General features: G+C 39.1%; 1 protein-coding gene across 40 annotated transcripts in view; it reads right to left on the bottom strand.

The window, feature by feature from the left end:
- The window catches only part of LOC127373801 (ankyrin-3), a 164,651-nt gene that overhangs the window by 119,028 nt on the left and 31,281 nt on the right, over window positions 1–14,342 (bottom strand). For 38 of the 40 annotated variants that reach the window (XM_051418601.1, XM_051418602.1, XM_051418568.1 and 35 more), the window contains exon 2: window positions 8,039–8,161. The exons of the other annotated variants lie outside the window; for them this stretch is intronic. In XM_051418601.1, the coding sequence (XP_051274561.1) occupies window positions 8,039–8,161 (123 nt within the window). The remainder of the gene's footprint in view (window positions 1–8,038; window positions 8,162–14,342) is intronic. 40 annotated transcript variants of the gene reach the window in all.

Below are 14,342 nucleotides of genomic sequence, written 5' to 3'. Positions count from 1 at the left end.
CAGAGAAATACAGTCATTGAACAGCGTCAGAGATACACGGATCTTAACCGGGAGAAGCTGACGACAATGGTGGTAAAGACAACAAGCCCCATGATTCCACACAACTTCACAACGTCATCAAACGCCCCCCTTTGCGGCAGAAATCATAGTACGTTTAACTGGGTGTCGACAGTGCTCAAACAACCTTAAAAACATAACATATTTAAGTAAGTACGTAAGTAAAATGTTTCATAAAGTGGAAAATTCCACTCCTCCTTACATCAGAGGCTAATCACAGTCCAAACTCCAGTTACTCCACCATAATAAGTCACCAGTCAGAGAGTGACTTCAGATAGGATTTACTGGACTAATCCTTCATTATCTCCATCTGTAAGAGGAGCTTATGAATTGGATGTGCTAGCCCTTAAAGGCTTTCTGTCTGTTCTGAAACTGGGATTAAAAGTAGGTGATTTCTCTGTACATGGATCAGAAATTAAAAACTAGCCTAACAAAAGAGGATGATGTCTAAAGGTTTAAGAGTTTTGGCTTGCAGTCTCTGGTGGTGTCTTTACAGTGACATGACTCTCAGTCTAATATCTTACTTTACTGTCTCTCTTCCTTTGCTAGACAGCCAGTGTATGTGCTCGGAGAGGAAACAGCATACTCAGGAATAATGTCAGGCTCTAGATGTGGGTCAGCAGCAAAGATGCCAGTCGGTTGCATTATTTCTTTGTTTACACGTTCATCATCTTCTCCTCTCTGCTCCTTCTCTGCTATGGTTTTCCTTTTATCAGTTGTGTCAATCTTTCTGTCCCTGTGCTGCTGATCTAACCACTGCTAATGCTATCCACCGCCTGCAGCAAACTGCTCAGTGCACACAGCCATGAGACTGCAGTTAATCAAGTCATGGGTAAGTGTGTGTTACTGGCCTCCGCAGGGTAAGAGAAATATTGCACAGCACACAGGACGAACACGGTATGGCCCTCGAGGAGTAATCTGAGGCTCATTTCAGGAATGAAAATGTGACAAAAACAACACAAATATTAGAAAATATCATCAGATAACTAGAACTGTTGGCCTGCAATCATAATTATTGATTATTTGTAGAAATTAGAGTTATTGTGATGATCAATTTTGAATATTTTGGCAATGAATTATCATAAAATGTCAGAAAAATATATAGCATGAGCCCAAAGCGACATCGTTAATTTGCTTGTTTTGTCTGACAACCAGTCCCAAAACCAATAGATATTAAATTTATAATGAGAAAAAACTGAAAAAAAGGTCAAATATTCACACTGAAAAAGCTAGAAACAGCATTTTCCTAAATAAATTAAACAATGAACTGTCATTGATTATTGTCTGTTGATTAACTAATCGGTTAATCAACTAATCGATATAGCTCTAGCACACAAAAAACATATATGACCCTGATATTAAACACATGATGACACTGAGGCTTTTAAGAGAGCTCACAATCATTCATAATCACACACACAGACACACACACACGCGCACACACACACACACACACACACACACACACACACACACCACTGTAAATTACTTTTAAGGCAGTTCCCGGGGCATTAATATGGAACAGCTGATCAAAATTGACCCGTACACACACACGGATTGTACACAGACACCATCTCATATGTCGGTATGAATCCAAATGTGGACAGTTGATTGTGTTTGTTTGCGCCTAATGGATCAGGGATGGGCAGTAAAAAGCCCAACGATAGGAGGGGAAGAGAGGAAGGGGAGAGGGTGAGTAAAGACGACAAAGAGCGAGAGTGTTTGTGCGTGTGTGTGTGTGTGTGTGTGTGTGTGTGTGTGTGTGTGTGTGTATACAAGAAACGATTTGAGAAGCTGCTAGTACCCCAGCCAATAACCTGAACTTTACCTTCTTCCCAGAAAATAGGATGAGAGGTAAATGAGAGAAAACAGAAAAATGAAGTAATATTGGTTATTTTTAATATCCAAAAGCAGATAAATAAAAAGAAAAAAGTACTGTTCTACAAAGAAACAGTTCCTGTATGAGAGTTAACTTTTATTCTGCCTTTACATGCACAAACACTGACGTTTACAGCTATTTTTCCTGTGGTGTCTGGCTCCCTCTAGTGGCAATCTAGGACTTTCACTTTCACAGCTTACAAAGTACATGTTAAATCTTTCAGGTGTTCACAGGCCCTGTAAATTATTCATCTATACATGATGGGGAAGCTGGGTGCAAAGCAATTTTAGCCTCTAGAGTTACAGCCCTAATAAATACTGCAGGAGCTAATATATAGAGTGTGAAACCAATCCATAGTAATGTGAGTTTCCGGCCTCTGAGCTGGGATCAGTGCAGGGAGTGTTGAGAGATCCAAACGGAGAGCTGGATGTGATAAATTAAATAAATAAGGGTGTGATGATTTTGTTGGGTCAGACAAACTAAACCTTCTTTTGATACAATACAAAGGATGCAGTTTGTGTTCTGACCACTTGGAGGCAGCATCATGCCAAGAGAAAAGAGAATCATGGTTGTTTGGGATGAAGTGGATGCCTCATTGTTGTGTTTTACTCATTTAAAAAGGGTATTTTATAAAGTAGGATTATAAATTGAGCCAGTCTTGCTCTAGAAAAGAAGTAAAGCTTTTTGAAGTTGAAGTTTTATAGGTGTTACAATCTGCTGCACCAATCAGACTGAAATATGACATTTCCATGCACCAACCTCTGCAGTCCCTCAATACTGGTGTGCTGTAAATAGATTTAAATTGCAGTGGAAGTCAAATTTAATTTGACATGTGCTGCAGTTAGAATATGAATTAGAATATAGAGCTTAGGCCCGTATCAAAAAAGACTCTGCATAGCACTCCAGGTTAGCGTCTTCCAGCTGGACTTGAGCCCAGCTGACAAGAACAGAAAGTGAGCAAACTGTAGAGCTCAATACATTCTGTGTAGTGTCAGAGTCTGTGAGCACCTTTTGCCTTTACTCTTCATCATATAGCATGTATAATATTTCGTACTATGTAGCAGTGTACAAACTTATTCTCCACATCCAGGTCTTATTCATATTGAATTGATGTAATCTGTAATCTGTAATCTCAATATTGAATATAAAATGTGGTTTATTGAATTTACATTTACATTTATTATTAAACTTCAGAATCAGTAAAAGTATTTGAGGAACTATGCATTACTGATTTTTTTTATATTAACAGTACACTAGAGAAACACTAGTTTAAACCACCAAGGTTGAATAAGCCTGATCCCTTTAGCTGTAATTTATCTTAATGGAGCCTAATCCTGGTTTGAAATTGTTATTCATTTCCGTTTGTTATTACACTAATACTAGGTAGTCATGTGTATAGGCTACATGTATTTTGTACCCTTTAGTGTAACTAGGGCTGCACGATATGGTAAAAACATCATATTGCAATTATTTTAACAGATACTCTGCCTGCAATATGATTCACAGTTAGTGTGGGAATGATCATTTTTGCATCACAAATGTAATTTTCACTGAAATCATGATTATTTGAAATTCTTTTGGGGTCCATACCAAACAAAGATGAGCATTCATCTCAAAAATGGCAAATAGTCGACTATATTTCTGTTTCTTTTACATACAATATATTTTATTTTGTTCCTTTATGTACATGTTTATGCATGTATGTATGAAAGAACACTTTCTCAGAGTCGCTCCAGCCAGGATTTTTTTTTATACAACAAGCACCACTTCACCGCTTGTAAAACACCTATAACACGTCTGGTTCCCTGTAGGTGTCTATGCGTGCATATGCGTCTAATCATGTTAGCATCCGGTTCCATTGAACCTCTGTATTCTCCTGCCTAATTAAACCCAACCTTTCCTGCTGTAACAGGACACACAAACTAATGTTGAGACACAAACACTTGCTCATTAACAACAGGAAGTGTTCAAGCAGTGAATGTTATTCTTGAAATGGGTTTCCACCTGCACAGAGCACCAGGTGAGGATTACAACATCAGGACATTAACAATGTGTCATTTGATGTCCCATTAAAGCATCCCTTATGGCATCACTTTAATGGGATTTTCTACACTTTCAGGGTCTGGTATTATAGTCCTATGTGTTAGCCTTAATCTGTTTGGAGCTCAGTTTAATGAAAAACATTTCCATCTTGTTCGTCAAATTTCAGAGTCCCTCTCATTTACAATGCATTATCTCCCACCACAATATCCTGAATGATTCAGAGATCAGTGAATCAATAGGAACGTACATCAAATTAGATGCAATTAAGATCATGCGGCTTAATGGTGACTCCAAACTCCATTTAGAAACTTGCAAATTGCCAAAAATGGGAGCAACAAGTAGCTGAAGTTTAAATAACTCAAAACTGAGAAATCATACCGCTGAATGTCATTAAAAGTATGTAATATGTAATATGTATACAATTTCTGCCGTTGGCTAGGATTCTCTCACAGCAAAACAATAACAAAAGACAGAGTTTGATGATGTCGTGAAGTAGCGTGGGATCATGGGAGTTGTTGTTTTCACCACTACTGCCGTCATTGCAGCTTCTCCCAGTTAGGATTCCTTCAGTGTTCATCATTCAGGAGGTTTCTACCAGGAGGGGAATTATCCACAGAGGTCTCCTCTTCTCTGATTAAAACCGCTAATAACACAGAATAAAGCATAAAAATCTGTGTTTCTCCAACACTGTTCGGCTCACAAAAGACATCCCAGAGGGGCTGTGAGCCGAGCTGCTGCATATATTAGCTCAGCTTGTGTCATTGATAATTCAAGATCCAGACATGTGAAAATATATTGTAAAACTGTAAAAATGTGGTCAATCTATGACTGCTTTAGGCAGAAACAGCGCTGACACAAAGGGCATGATGCCATTGACAGGTGACCGATGAAACACACCATTACTTGAATAAAATTATAGAGTTCTCTGAGTTTGAACACTGGAAACATTTGGGAGGATGTAAGTACTCAACTCAACTATATATGTAACATAGGTTTAGCGTTTATAGACATTTTAATGTGGAAATGTTGCATCCATATATCTTGAATTAGCGTACTTTTTCTTAACCTAAATATCTAATCCTGACTCCTAACAGAACATAGAGGTGGGATTGTCTGTTGCAGTAGGTACACATAAAATACCCTCACACACTCACAAATATATGCTGATATGGTAAAAAGAGTTACTTTGCTAGTGCTACATAATGCAATTCTCTAAAGACAAATCCCTGCTGTGCTGGAAGAAAATAAAACCGGCGCACCACACGAGCAGATTTTCTTCAATAGTTCTACGAAAAGCAGGATTTTAAGACCAATGTGGGATAAACCACTGTGGTGGTCTTCTGCATTCTAGTGATTTATCTCTGAGTCTCTTTGAGTTTTCTTTTGTGACCAATATCAAGCTCCGTTTGTCCCTTATCTTGTCAAAACACCAGTAAACCTGCTGATTGTTGAGCCTTATCGCTATGAGCAGGAGACACGGAAGTCCTGGTGCTCCAAGCCTGTACACTGCATCTCGCTGGCAGGTGACAGCCTTATTCGCTCTCTATTTGTACATCAGTGTGTGAGGGCACAGACAACCTTGCAACTGATATACTAATTAACAAAAACAGAGACGTGTATGCCGGCACCTTTTAAGGCCAATCTAAGGGCATTACCAGGCTGCCAGATGCTTTTGCTCCTCACCCTTCAAACGCTAAATTACTGCAATATTCTAGATGACATTTCATAAATAAGGCTGGAAACAAGCCCTTTGTCTAAAATATGCCAGACAGGTCATGTTAGCTCTATCAGATCAATGTGTGTGAGAAAAACAGCCTTCATTGAGTGCAAAGTCTCAAATATGTCTGATGAAAATAACAGTGAATATGGTGTGAATTAGATTTATGGTTTCACCTCAGGTTACCGCTCAGCTACACTTTTTAACAGGACAACATAAAGACCAGTATACCTTAAACAAGAGCTAATCAATATTGGAGCCAGACGCTGATATTGGTACCACTAAAAATCTCCACACATAAATTTTTTTGAAGATTTTCTATGTAACTCTAAGAAAAATATTAATAGTGACACCAGTGGCCGTTAAGTGAACTGCAGTTAGCATCCTGTCCCTAATGCTCGCACTCCACACACAGTTTGTGGTTGCGAGCGAGCATCATCTTGAGCTGGTGAGGTCATTTTGCAAGCTCACGTTAGCCAACTAACATCGCCACTCAGATAGTATTTTCTAGTAATAAGGTCTCAGTCAAAGTGCTTCAACTCCAGCACTACAGACATCCAGTGCCAGTTCATTCAGTCAGCTACAGTGGACCACACCTCACCTGTCTGCCTGCCAGCTTTCCAGCCACGCCATTCATCTCTGCCCTCTTTCTGTCTGCCTCAGCCAGCTTCCTCCCTGCTCGTTCTCCACACCAACCTACTTTTGCAATAAATCCTCTTAATTCATCTTTTCAGACTCCTCCTGAGTCGGTGTCTGCATTTGGGTCCAACTTTGCCTGTTTCATATGTTGAGCCCCGTCTTTTAAATTAATTGGGTCGTTAATAGAAAGTTTTTTTATATTATGTGTTAATGTATCAGGCAGTATATTATTATGAGTTATTTTAATACTCAAATATAAATATTGGTCCTTAAAACTCCAGCACAGGTCAGGCTTTCACATACAGATAAGTGATAGAGTGCAGCCCTCGAGGTGACTCTCAGCTGTCACGTCTAAGAAGTGCTCTTATTGTTTAGACATAACATGGCCTCTCTTTCTCCCCTGGCTGTTCTGTCTGATAGGGTCTCTGTGTCTCTCTCTTCCATGCTGTCTCTGTCACTCTCTCACACTTTATTTCTTCCTCTCTATCGACACTGCCAAATCGGAATCCAGATATCCGACACAATACAAATGGACTTTAAAACCAGATAAGGATACAAATAAGTGCATAATATTCAAGTGACGGTTGGATGATGATTGCAGTCTGCTGGCCTGCAGGATCAGTCAGGCAGACTAGATCACATTAGGACGAGAGGGAGTTTGGGTGTGGCCGGCCAAGGCAGTCCATAAAAGAAGATAAATGTCCATTAACAACACGGTTGAGTTCATGCGGGTACACTGCTCTAACGGTATCATGTATGTACCCTCCATTAGTACTGAGGCAGATTCCTTCTCAAATGTCAAAGCAGAACCAAATAATCACATTTGAACCAAAGCTCCCGCTTCTCCAATGACCTTTGGCCGAGACCCTTTGAAAGGGGACGTCATACATATTGTTGGAGGAGGCAGAGCAAGTTATATCTTGTGGTATGTGTGACGTGGCAATAAATGATCATGCATATTAAAGGTAGGCTTAAACAAACTACAATAAGGTCGCAGGACTTCAGCGCCACTGAACTTGTAATAATTAATCGCGTGATTCAATTTACATAATGAAATAGCATAATATAAATATATATAAACACATAGATATATAAACACAAGGTAAGGATGGACTAGTGAGCAAATAAATAGATATGCCGATTCACCGACATTCTCATTTAGCCACTTGTTGGGTATTTACAAAAAAGTATTGTTTGATAGCTGTACAGGATGTCATATAGAAGAATATCAAACAATATGCAGCCATTATTTTTAAAAAACCTGTCAACATCAGCAAACTCCTCCTAATTGTTTCTAATTGGCCACAAATCTCATCAGCACCAATCAAGGAGGCACCACTCAGCAGCGAGTACCGACTAGATGCTTGTGAAGATTAGTGTGTTATCACCATGGAGACTGATGGAGGCTGACTGCAAGTGAGCCTGAGATGAATGTGCCAAAAGGACGGAGGAGTGCGACGCTATGTGACATGATATGTGAAGACATTTCAATACCACCTTAAAACACACATTTCACCTGTACAACACTCCCCTCCCCCACGCTCTTCTCTTACTCTATAATGAGAGCAGAGAGGAGGACAATGGAAAGGTCAGCTCCGTCATAACTACGCTTTAGTCTGGACTGAAGTGACTGAAACTTGTGGTGCCATTTTAGCAAAAGGAGCCAGTTGTAACCGCGTCTCTGGTGTCAAATCTGCTTTTACCTGCTGACTCAAGTCAAAAGAGAGCGGAGTACAGCTCACAGGGCCAAGTACGAGTGACGAAGGAGGGTTTATTGAGGGGTGGAAAGCATCGTCAGAGGAAGAGAGACCATTACAGCCACTTACCTAAAAGAGAGGGAGAGAGAGATACAGATCAATCACCAGTGCAATATAAAATGTAAGTGAACAGACGATGTCCGACTGTCTGCCGGTAATGTGTACATCTGCCTGCTTGGGTATTTATTTATCTGTAACTGTCTGTCTGTCTGAGGTCAACTTCGGTCTCCTGCTGGCACTCTGCCAGCTGTCTCCAAGGCAACCGAATATACGAGCCACAAATAGCTCCTCCGAGCAGAGTATCCCTTCGCTGTGCCGGGGCCATATCAAACCACATCACGCCCCTTCACATTTCACATCCCTCCACAGCAACAGATAGATCTCATTAAGGAATGGGAGCAATGCCATGTGTAGTTTTGAAGCCTCCTTTGCTATAACTCATAGTATTTGTTTATTGTGTATTTATGTGTATTACAGAATGGCCGTTTTAGTGTGACGTTAAATTATAGGATGTATTATATCTCAAATAATAAAATAACGCCTTGAATATGAAGTATGACGTTTTAGGTTAGGTCTTCCAGAATCTAGCTCTTGTCCCAATAATGGTTTTTGTGTTCAAGTCAATACAATCTTGACAACTGATGGACAATTTCAGTGAATTATTAAGTAAAAATACCAAAAATTATGAGGATTGTTTTTCTTTGTACTGTTTTATTTAGTTGTAATTGGTTGCAGTCTGGTTTTGGACAGGTGGTCGGACAATTTGAAGACATCACCTTTGGTCCCTGAGAAATTGGGATCGGCTTTTCATGAATATTTTCAGACAAAAAGCCAATTAAAAAAGAAAAAAATGTGGAACAATCAAGTGTTTGTATTTAAAATAATAATAATAAAAATAAATAATAATAAATGAAAATAAATGAATTTTTCACACATTAAATCATGTTTTAACATAAAATTGTTTTTTATTTTCATTTAAATATGAATTTACAGTGTATGTAAACAATCCCAGGCAGTCTGGAGGCCTGTATTAAAAGCCTTAGTAGTTTATCACTAGAAAAAGGTTGAATGTGTAGGATTTAGTGGCACTTAGCGGTATAGTTCGAGAGAAACTGCAGTGGCAACAAAACGTGCAAAAAATGTGAACAGACTTAAGCAGTGGGTATTTATTTTTATTTATTTGCCCCATTAACTACTTGTGATGGGGTTCATAGAAAAAATAAATTTAATAAATAATAAATGTAGTTGTTTTCTTTATTTCAACACTGGAAATTGTCTTGTGACCTATTGGATTCATCTGTCGACCCCCTGTGTGGAACCACTTACAGGAACTAATTGTGATCAGTGTGGAGCTGCATTGATTAGCCGATCAAAAGAAAACTAATTGGCAACTATTTTGATAATCGATTTATGATGTTAATAATTTCTAAAGCAAAAACAATACAACACATTTTATGGTTCTGGCCTCTCGCATGAGGATCTGTTGCTTTTCTTTGTCATATGATAGTATACTGAATGTCTTTGAGTTTCAGACTGCTGGTTGAATAAAACTATCTAGCTATCTCAATAATAATAAAATAAAATTTTAAAGGGTAATTTTTCACTATTTAGGGGCAAAATAATGAATCGATAAAATAATCTGCAGATTAATCAATAATGGAAATAAGCATAAGATGCAGCCCTCTATCTCTGTATTAAAAACTCATGGAAGCAAAATTGTAATGTTTATTTAATGTTTTACAACCACAGCCCTTCCTCTAATGAAAACATTATGCAAGTTTCATAACTTCTAGTTGCAGAAGGCATGTCTACTGGGTCTCCTCATAACAAGAGTACAAGTAGTATATTTTTATTTTTAGCCCAGTAACAAGACGACACTGCATTCAATAAATTTTTCAGGCTCAACAACACTGTGGAAGCCCCTGTGATCACTCGCGTAATGAGTAAACCTCAAAAAGCCTCCTTAAGGATCATGTGAAATTACACTTTCATCATGTCGCCTTTGGAGAACAAATCCTAATATGTCCATCGCGCTGTGGTGTGTATGTGTGCGTCCTGAAGCTGTACTCTAATCCATGTGGAATGATAACCCTCCCTGACATTATAAAGGTTAATTAGACATGAACTTTTCATTATAGATACTGATAGCTCATCCTAATCCATGTATTCACACACATACAGCATGTACTTTCCACACACATGCGCGCGCACAAACACATAACACATAACACAGAGCATACTCTAGCTCAACAGGATGCAGCCACTTCAGGACGGGTATCCTGACCTAACTCTGGTGGGCATGCTCAGTAGAGCTATGCAAATGACCCTGGCGATGACACCTTGGCAGGCTGTCATGGCAACACATCAAGTAGCAGGCATGTGGCCACTGGCAGGAGATGGAGGGAGGAAGAAGGAGAGGGGTGAAGGATGGAGAAAAGAGGAGTAGTAGGAGGTAATAGAAAAAAAGGAATGAGGAATAGGGGAGTGAAAGGAAAAAAAGAAGCACCGGTAATGGGAAAAAAAGATAAAAGAGACAAGAAAATGTCAGAAGAGAAGGTGATGAAGTGAATAAGGAGGACAAGAATAGGCAGGTAATGATCTTGTGTAAACTAGGCTAATGGGTCTCCAGTTGTCAGCCAACATCTTTTTTTCCTTAATCTATGGACTGTTAGCATGTATGCACACATGGAAAACAAAATGGCCCTCAGTACAATACAGTATTAGTCTGAATATATGACACACACACACACACACACACATTAGAAAAGAAAAGAAAGAGGAGAATAGGAAAAGTTGTATTGCATTGGAGGCCTAGACAGTTGTGCTGCATTACCAGTTGTTTTTAGCCTTATTGTTGCTAGGCTAGCGAGTGTCTTCAAGTTTATAGTGCATCTTTTAGAATAAGTGTTGAGGAAGCTCTGTTTAACTTTCTGACTAACTCGTGTAACATTCATTACTACTACAGAGGAAACAACACGAGCAGTGACTACATTGGACCAAAAAAGAGGCCAGAACCCTAATTCAGCACAACCCTAACCCTAATACATTTGCCATTTTTGTCCATTTTAAAAAATAACATTATAAGTGCTGTTTTCTCAGCCTTAAGCTAGAGTTACGCATCATCTCACTCCTCATGCCTTAACTTGACCGACCAAACCAACTAAGGCAACGAAGACTACCCAATTAGAGGCAGGCTAGGGTGCGCCTTTGCTGAATGCCGGTGGGAACAAATTCCAGCACTATGCCAGTGTTTAGGTATGCGTAGCAAGACTCATCACGAGGTGAGCGAGCTCAAAAAGACTAAAATTAAGTCTGAGAAATGCTAACCGTCCAGCAGTGTGCAAGTATGTGATTGACATACAAGCAACATAAATGTGTGAGCAATGTTAAATGCTTTGATGAAACTATTTCTGTGTGATTTCTTGATCTGGAATCAAATATCTGACATGATCTTGAAAAAATGTGATTATGGACATCCCTACAGTCATTATGTTCAGTTCTTTTGTAAAATTCTGCATAAGAAATTTAAAAAAACTCTACAGTCTACAGCGCCACCAATTGAGTTTAGACAACAAGGTCAAATTTAGACACATTTGCCGCACTGACATTAATACCTGTAGCGGCCATATTAATATTGCTGGTTTAATATTGTCTATTCAGCTCAGAAATGTGGTGTTTGCACCTATTTGTGCTTGAACTGTGTAATGAAACTGACTCTTTTATTGTACATGCGTGCTGTTTTTGTGCTGATTGTATAGAAATTGGTGTGTGTGTGTGTGTGTGTTTGTGTGTGTCTATGCCTAAGTGACAGAGACAAATAGAGACTAAAACCTTAAGAGAGTAAGAGGGCATGCTTTCTTCTTTGATGGTGTTCTGTCTGTTAAGAGGATGTTGTTCATATGGTGCACTATACAAGCAGATTGTGTGTATCTGTGTGTGTGTGTGTGTGTGTGTGTGTGTGTGTGTGTGTGTCTGCTACCTGCACCCTTAGCTGTAGTGTTGTAACATGACATGATTGATGATGGTATGATTAACTTTAAGCATACACAGTCTTTACTAATAGCACACACTCGCACACACACATGCAGACAATGATGACGTGCATCTCAGTGTGTGTGAGGAACAGTCTGGGTATTTCCAGCAGGCGACCTGCCAGTACTTTCAATGTTCTAGTTCAAAAAACCCTCTGCCTTCTGCCTTTCCTCGTCCTTCTCACATCATTACTGCACTTGTTGTTCTTCCTTTATGTCTTTATCTGTCATTTGTGCTCTTTCATGTGCCTTTATTGCATGCAGCAGTTAACCCACTAACAGAACCATCTGACTGATGCACGTTGTGTCTGTACAGTAAATATGAAAATAGATGGTTAGTTTAACTTAGCACAAAGTCTTGATGACCACTTGAAATAGTTTTTTAAAAGTTATAGACAGACATATTTGCTAAAAGTAATAGATAAATGGTTGAAATGTTGGCTAAAAGTAGATAAACAGTTAAAATAGTTCTCTAAAAGTAATGGATAAGTGGTTGAAATAAATGCTAGTTTTGAGGAAGGGTCACTTTATCTGCCAGGACTTTGGGAGTATGCCTAGCATACAGCATACAATGACAAAAAGATGTTGGCAACTGCGGCTGTATGGTACCATTCATACACCAAATAGCATAAATAGCCCTATTTATCCTGATAACCTGATAAAATAACAAATGGTTTGCTGATGTGGTGACTATGCCACAAGCATGTAAATGGAGATAAAGGGAGTAAAAAAAACTGATGTGGATTCAAAGGGTTAAGAAGTCTGTGCCAGTTTACTTCTCAAACATGACCTATATAACCGTCTATCTACCGTATATCTCTGCCTTTGTCTGCCCTCTCCACTGTAATGGAATGGAAGTAAAACCAAGCAGTGATCAGCTTCGCAGCAACTTAAAAATTAAGAGAAAGCGAGGAAGAGACGACAAGAAAAAGGCAGAGAAAGAGGAAGAGAGGAGGAGGTGGAGTAACAGGGTGAGACAAAGGATGAGACAGAAAGAGAGATAATAACACACATAAATAGAGACCAAAGAGTGAAAGAGTGAAAATAAAAATGGGTGGACACACAGTCATTCAGGAGAGAGGAGAGGAGAGGAGGAGAAACAGACATAGAAACAGAGGGAAAGACTGAATGATGTGACAAATATGAAGAAAAAGAGATGGATGTTTCCCCCTGAAACGATTACATCACCTTTTGCACACTGCTGTTGCCATGGTTACAGAGTCACATTAGCCTAATCATACTACCGTCTGACACCTTCACTTAGCCTTCATCCGAGCCCCGTCCCTGAACTCCAGGCTTTGTACATTTGACTCTGTCATACTTGTCTCGTCTGCCTCTTCCTGTCATTTTATTTGAATAAAAAGTGGTCTATTTTCTGACTTCAGCACCCTGTAGTGCCAATGTGAGACTGATTCAAAGATATCTGAATGCGCTTTGGAGATTGAGTTGGGAGCCAATTAGTTCTGCTGGGGAAGTTTAATTACAGGAACACATCCTGGTAAGAGGCCAATTAATGTTGTAATGCACAGACTGTCCACTTGCCCAACATTATCTATAAACAGATCCCCATTCTTTTTCCATAGCATCAGCAGGGACTAATAAGCTGCACAAATCTTAAAGTTAAAGAAGCCGTTCAACCAAAAATATTTATTATCTAAACTATTATTAAGTTATCTGATTTTACATAAAATGCAACAGTGATGTTATTTCCACTCCCATATAATATTCCCCTAAATCAGAGAAGTCCTTAGTTCACTGACTCAATAGAATATCATTAAGAAGAAAAATATGCCTTTGTTAGAAACATCTAATTAAATCAAACTGTATTGTTAAATAATATTTTCTAATCCCTACACCATTGGTTCCCAACCTTTTTGAACCTATGGTGACGTCACCCATTGGTTTGTGGAGTACCGTTTTGAAGCTTCGAGTTTGGCCCCTTACAACAAAGCAAAACCAAATTCTATAACACAACACATTTATAGTGTTACACTCGATTGTTCACATGAAAAGTGAGAGAAATCATTGGGTAACAAATGGTAACAGAGAGCTAGAGAGACCAGATTGAATCCTGGCTTCATCATTCATTAACTCTGCACAGCTGGCCGGTCTTGGAAAGTCACAGAAATGGTCGGACACAGCCACCCCAATTCTGACGTTAGCTATCCGAACATTCAATAAACACCTCTGATAAAACATGCTGCCAGATTAACATTTGT

The sequence above is a fragment of the Dicentrarchus labrax genome, unplaced genomic scaffold (assembly GCF_905237075.1).
Source record: "Dicentrarchus labrax unplaced genomic scaffold, dlabrax2021, whole genome shotgun sequence".
Lineage (NCBI taxonomy): Eukaryota > Metazoa > Chordata > Actinopteri > Moronidae > Dicentrarchus > Dicentrarchus labrax.
The sequence above is the reverse complement of the archived record's forward strand: the minus strand, read 5'-3'. Positions and strand labels throughout refer to the sequence as shown.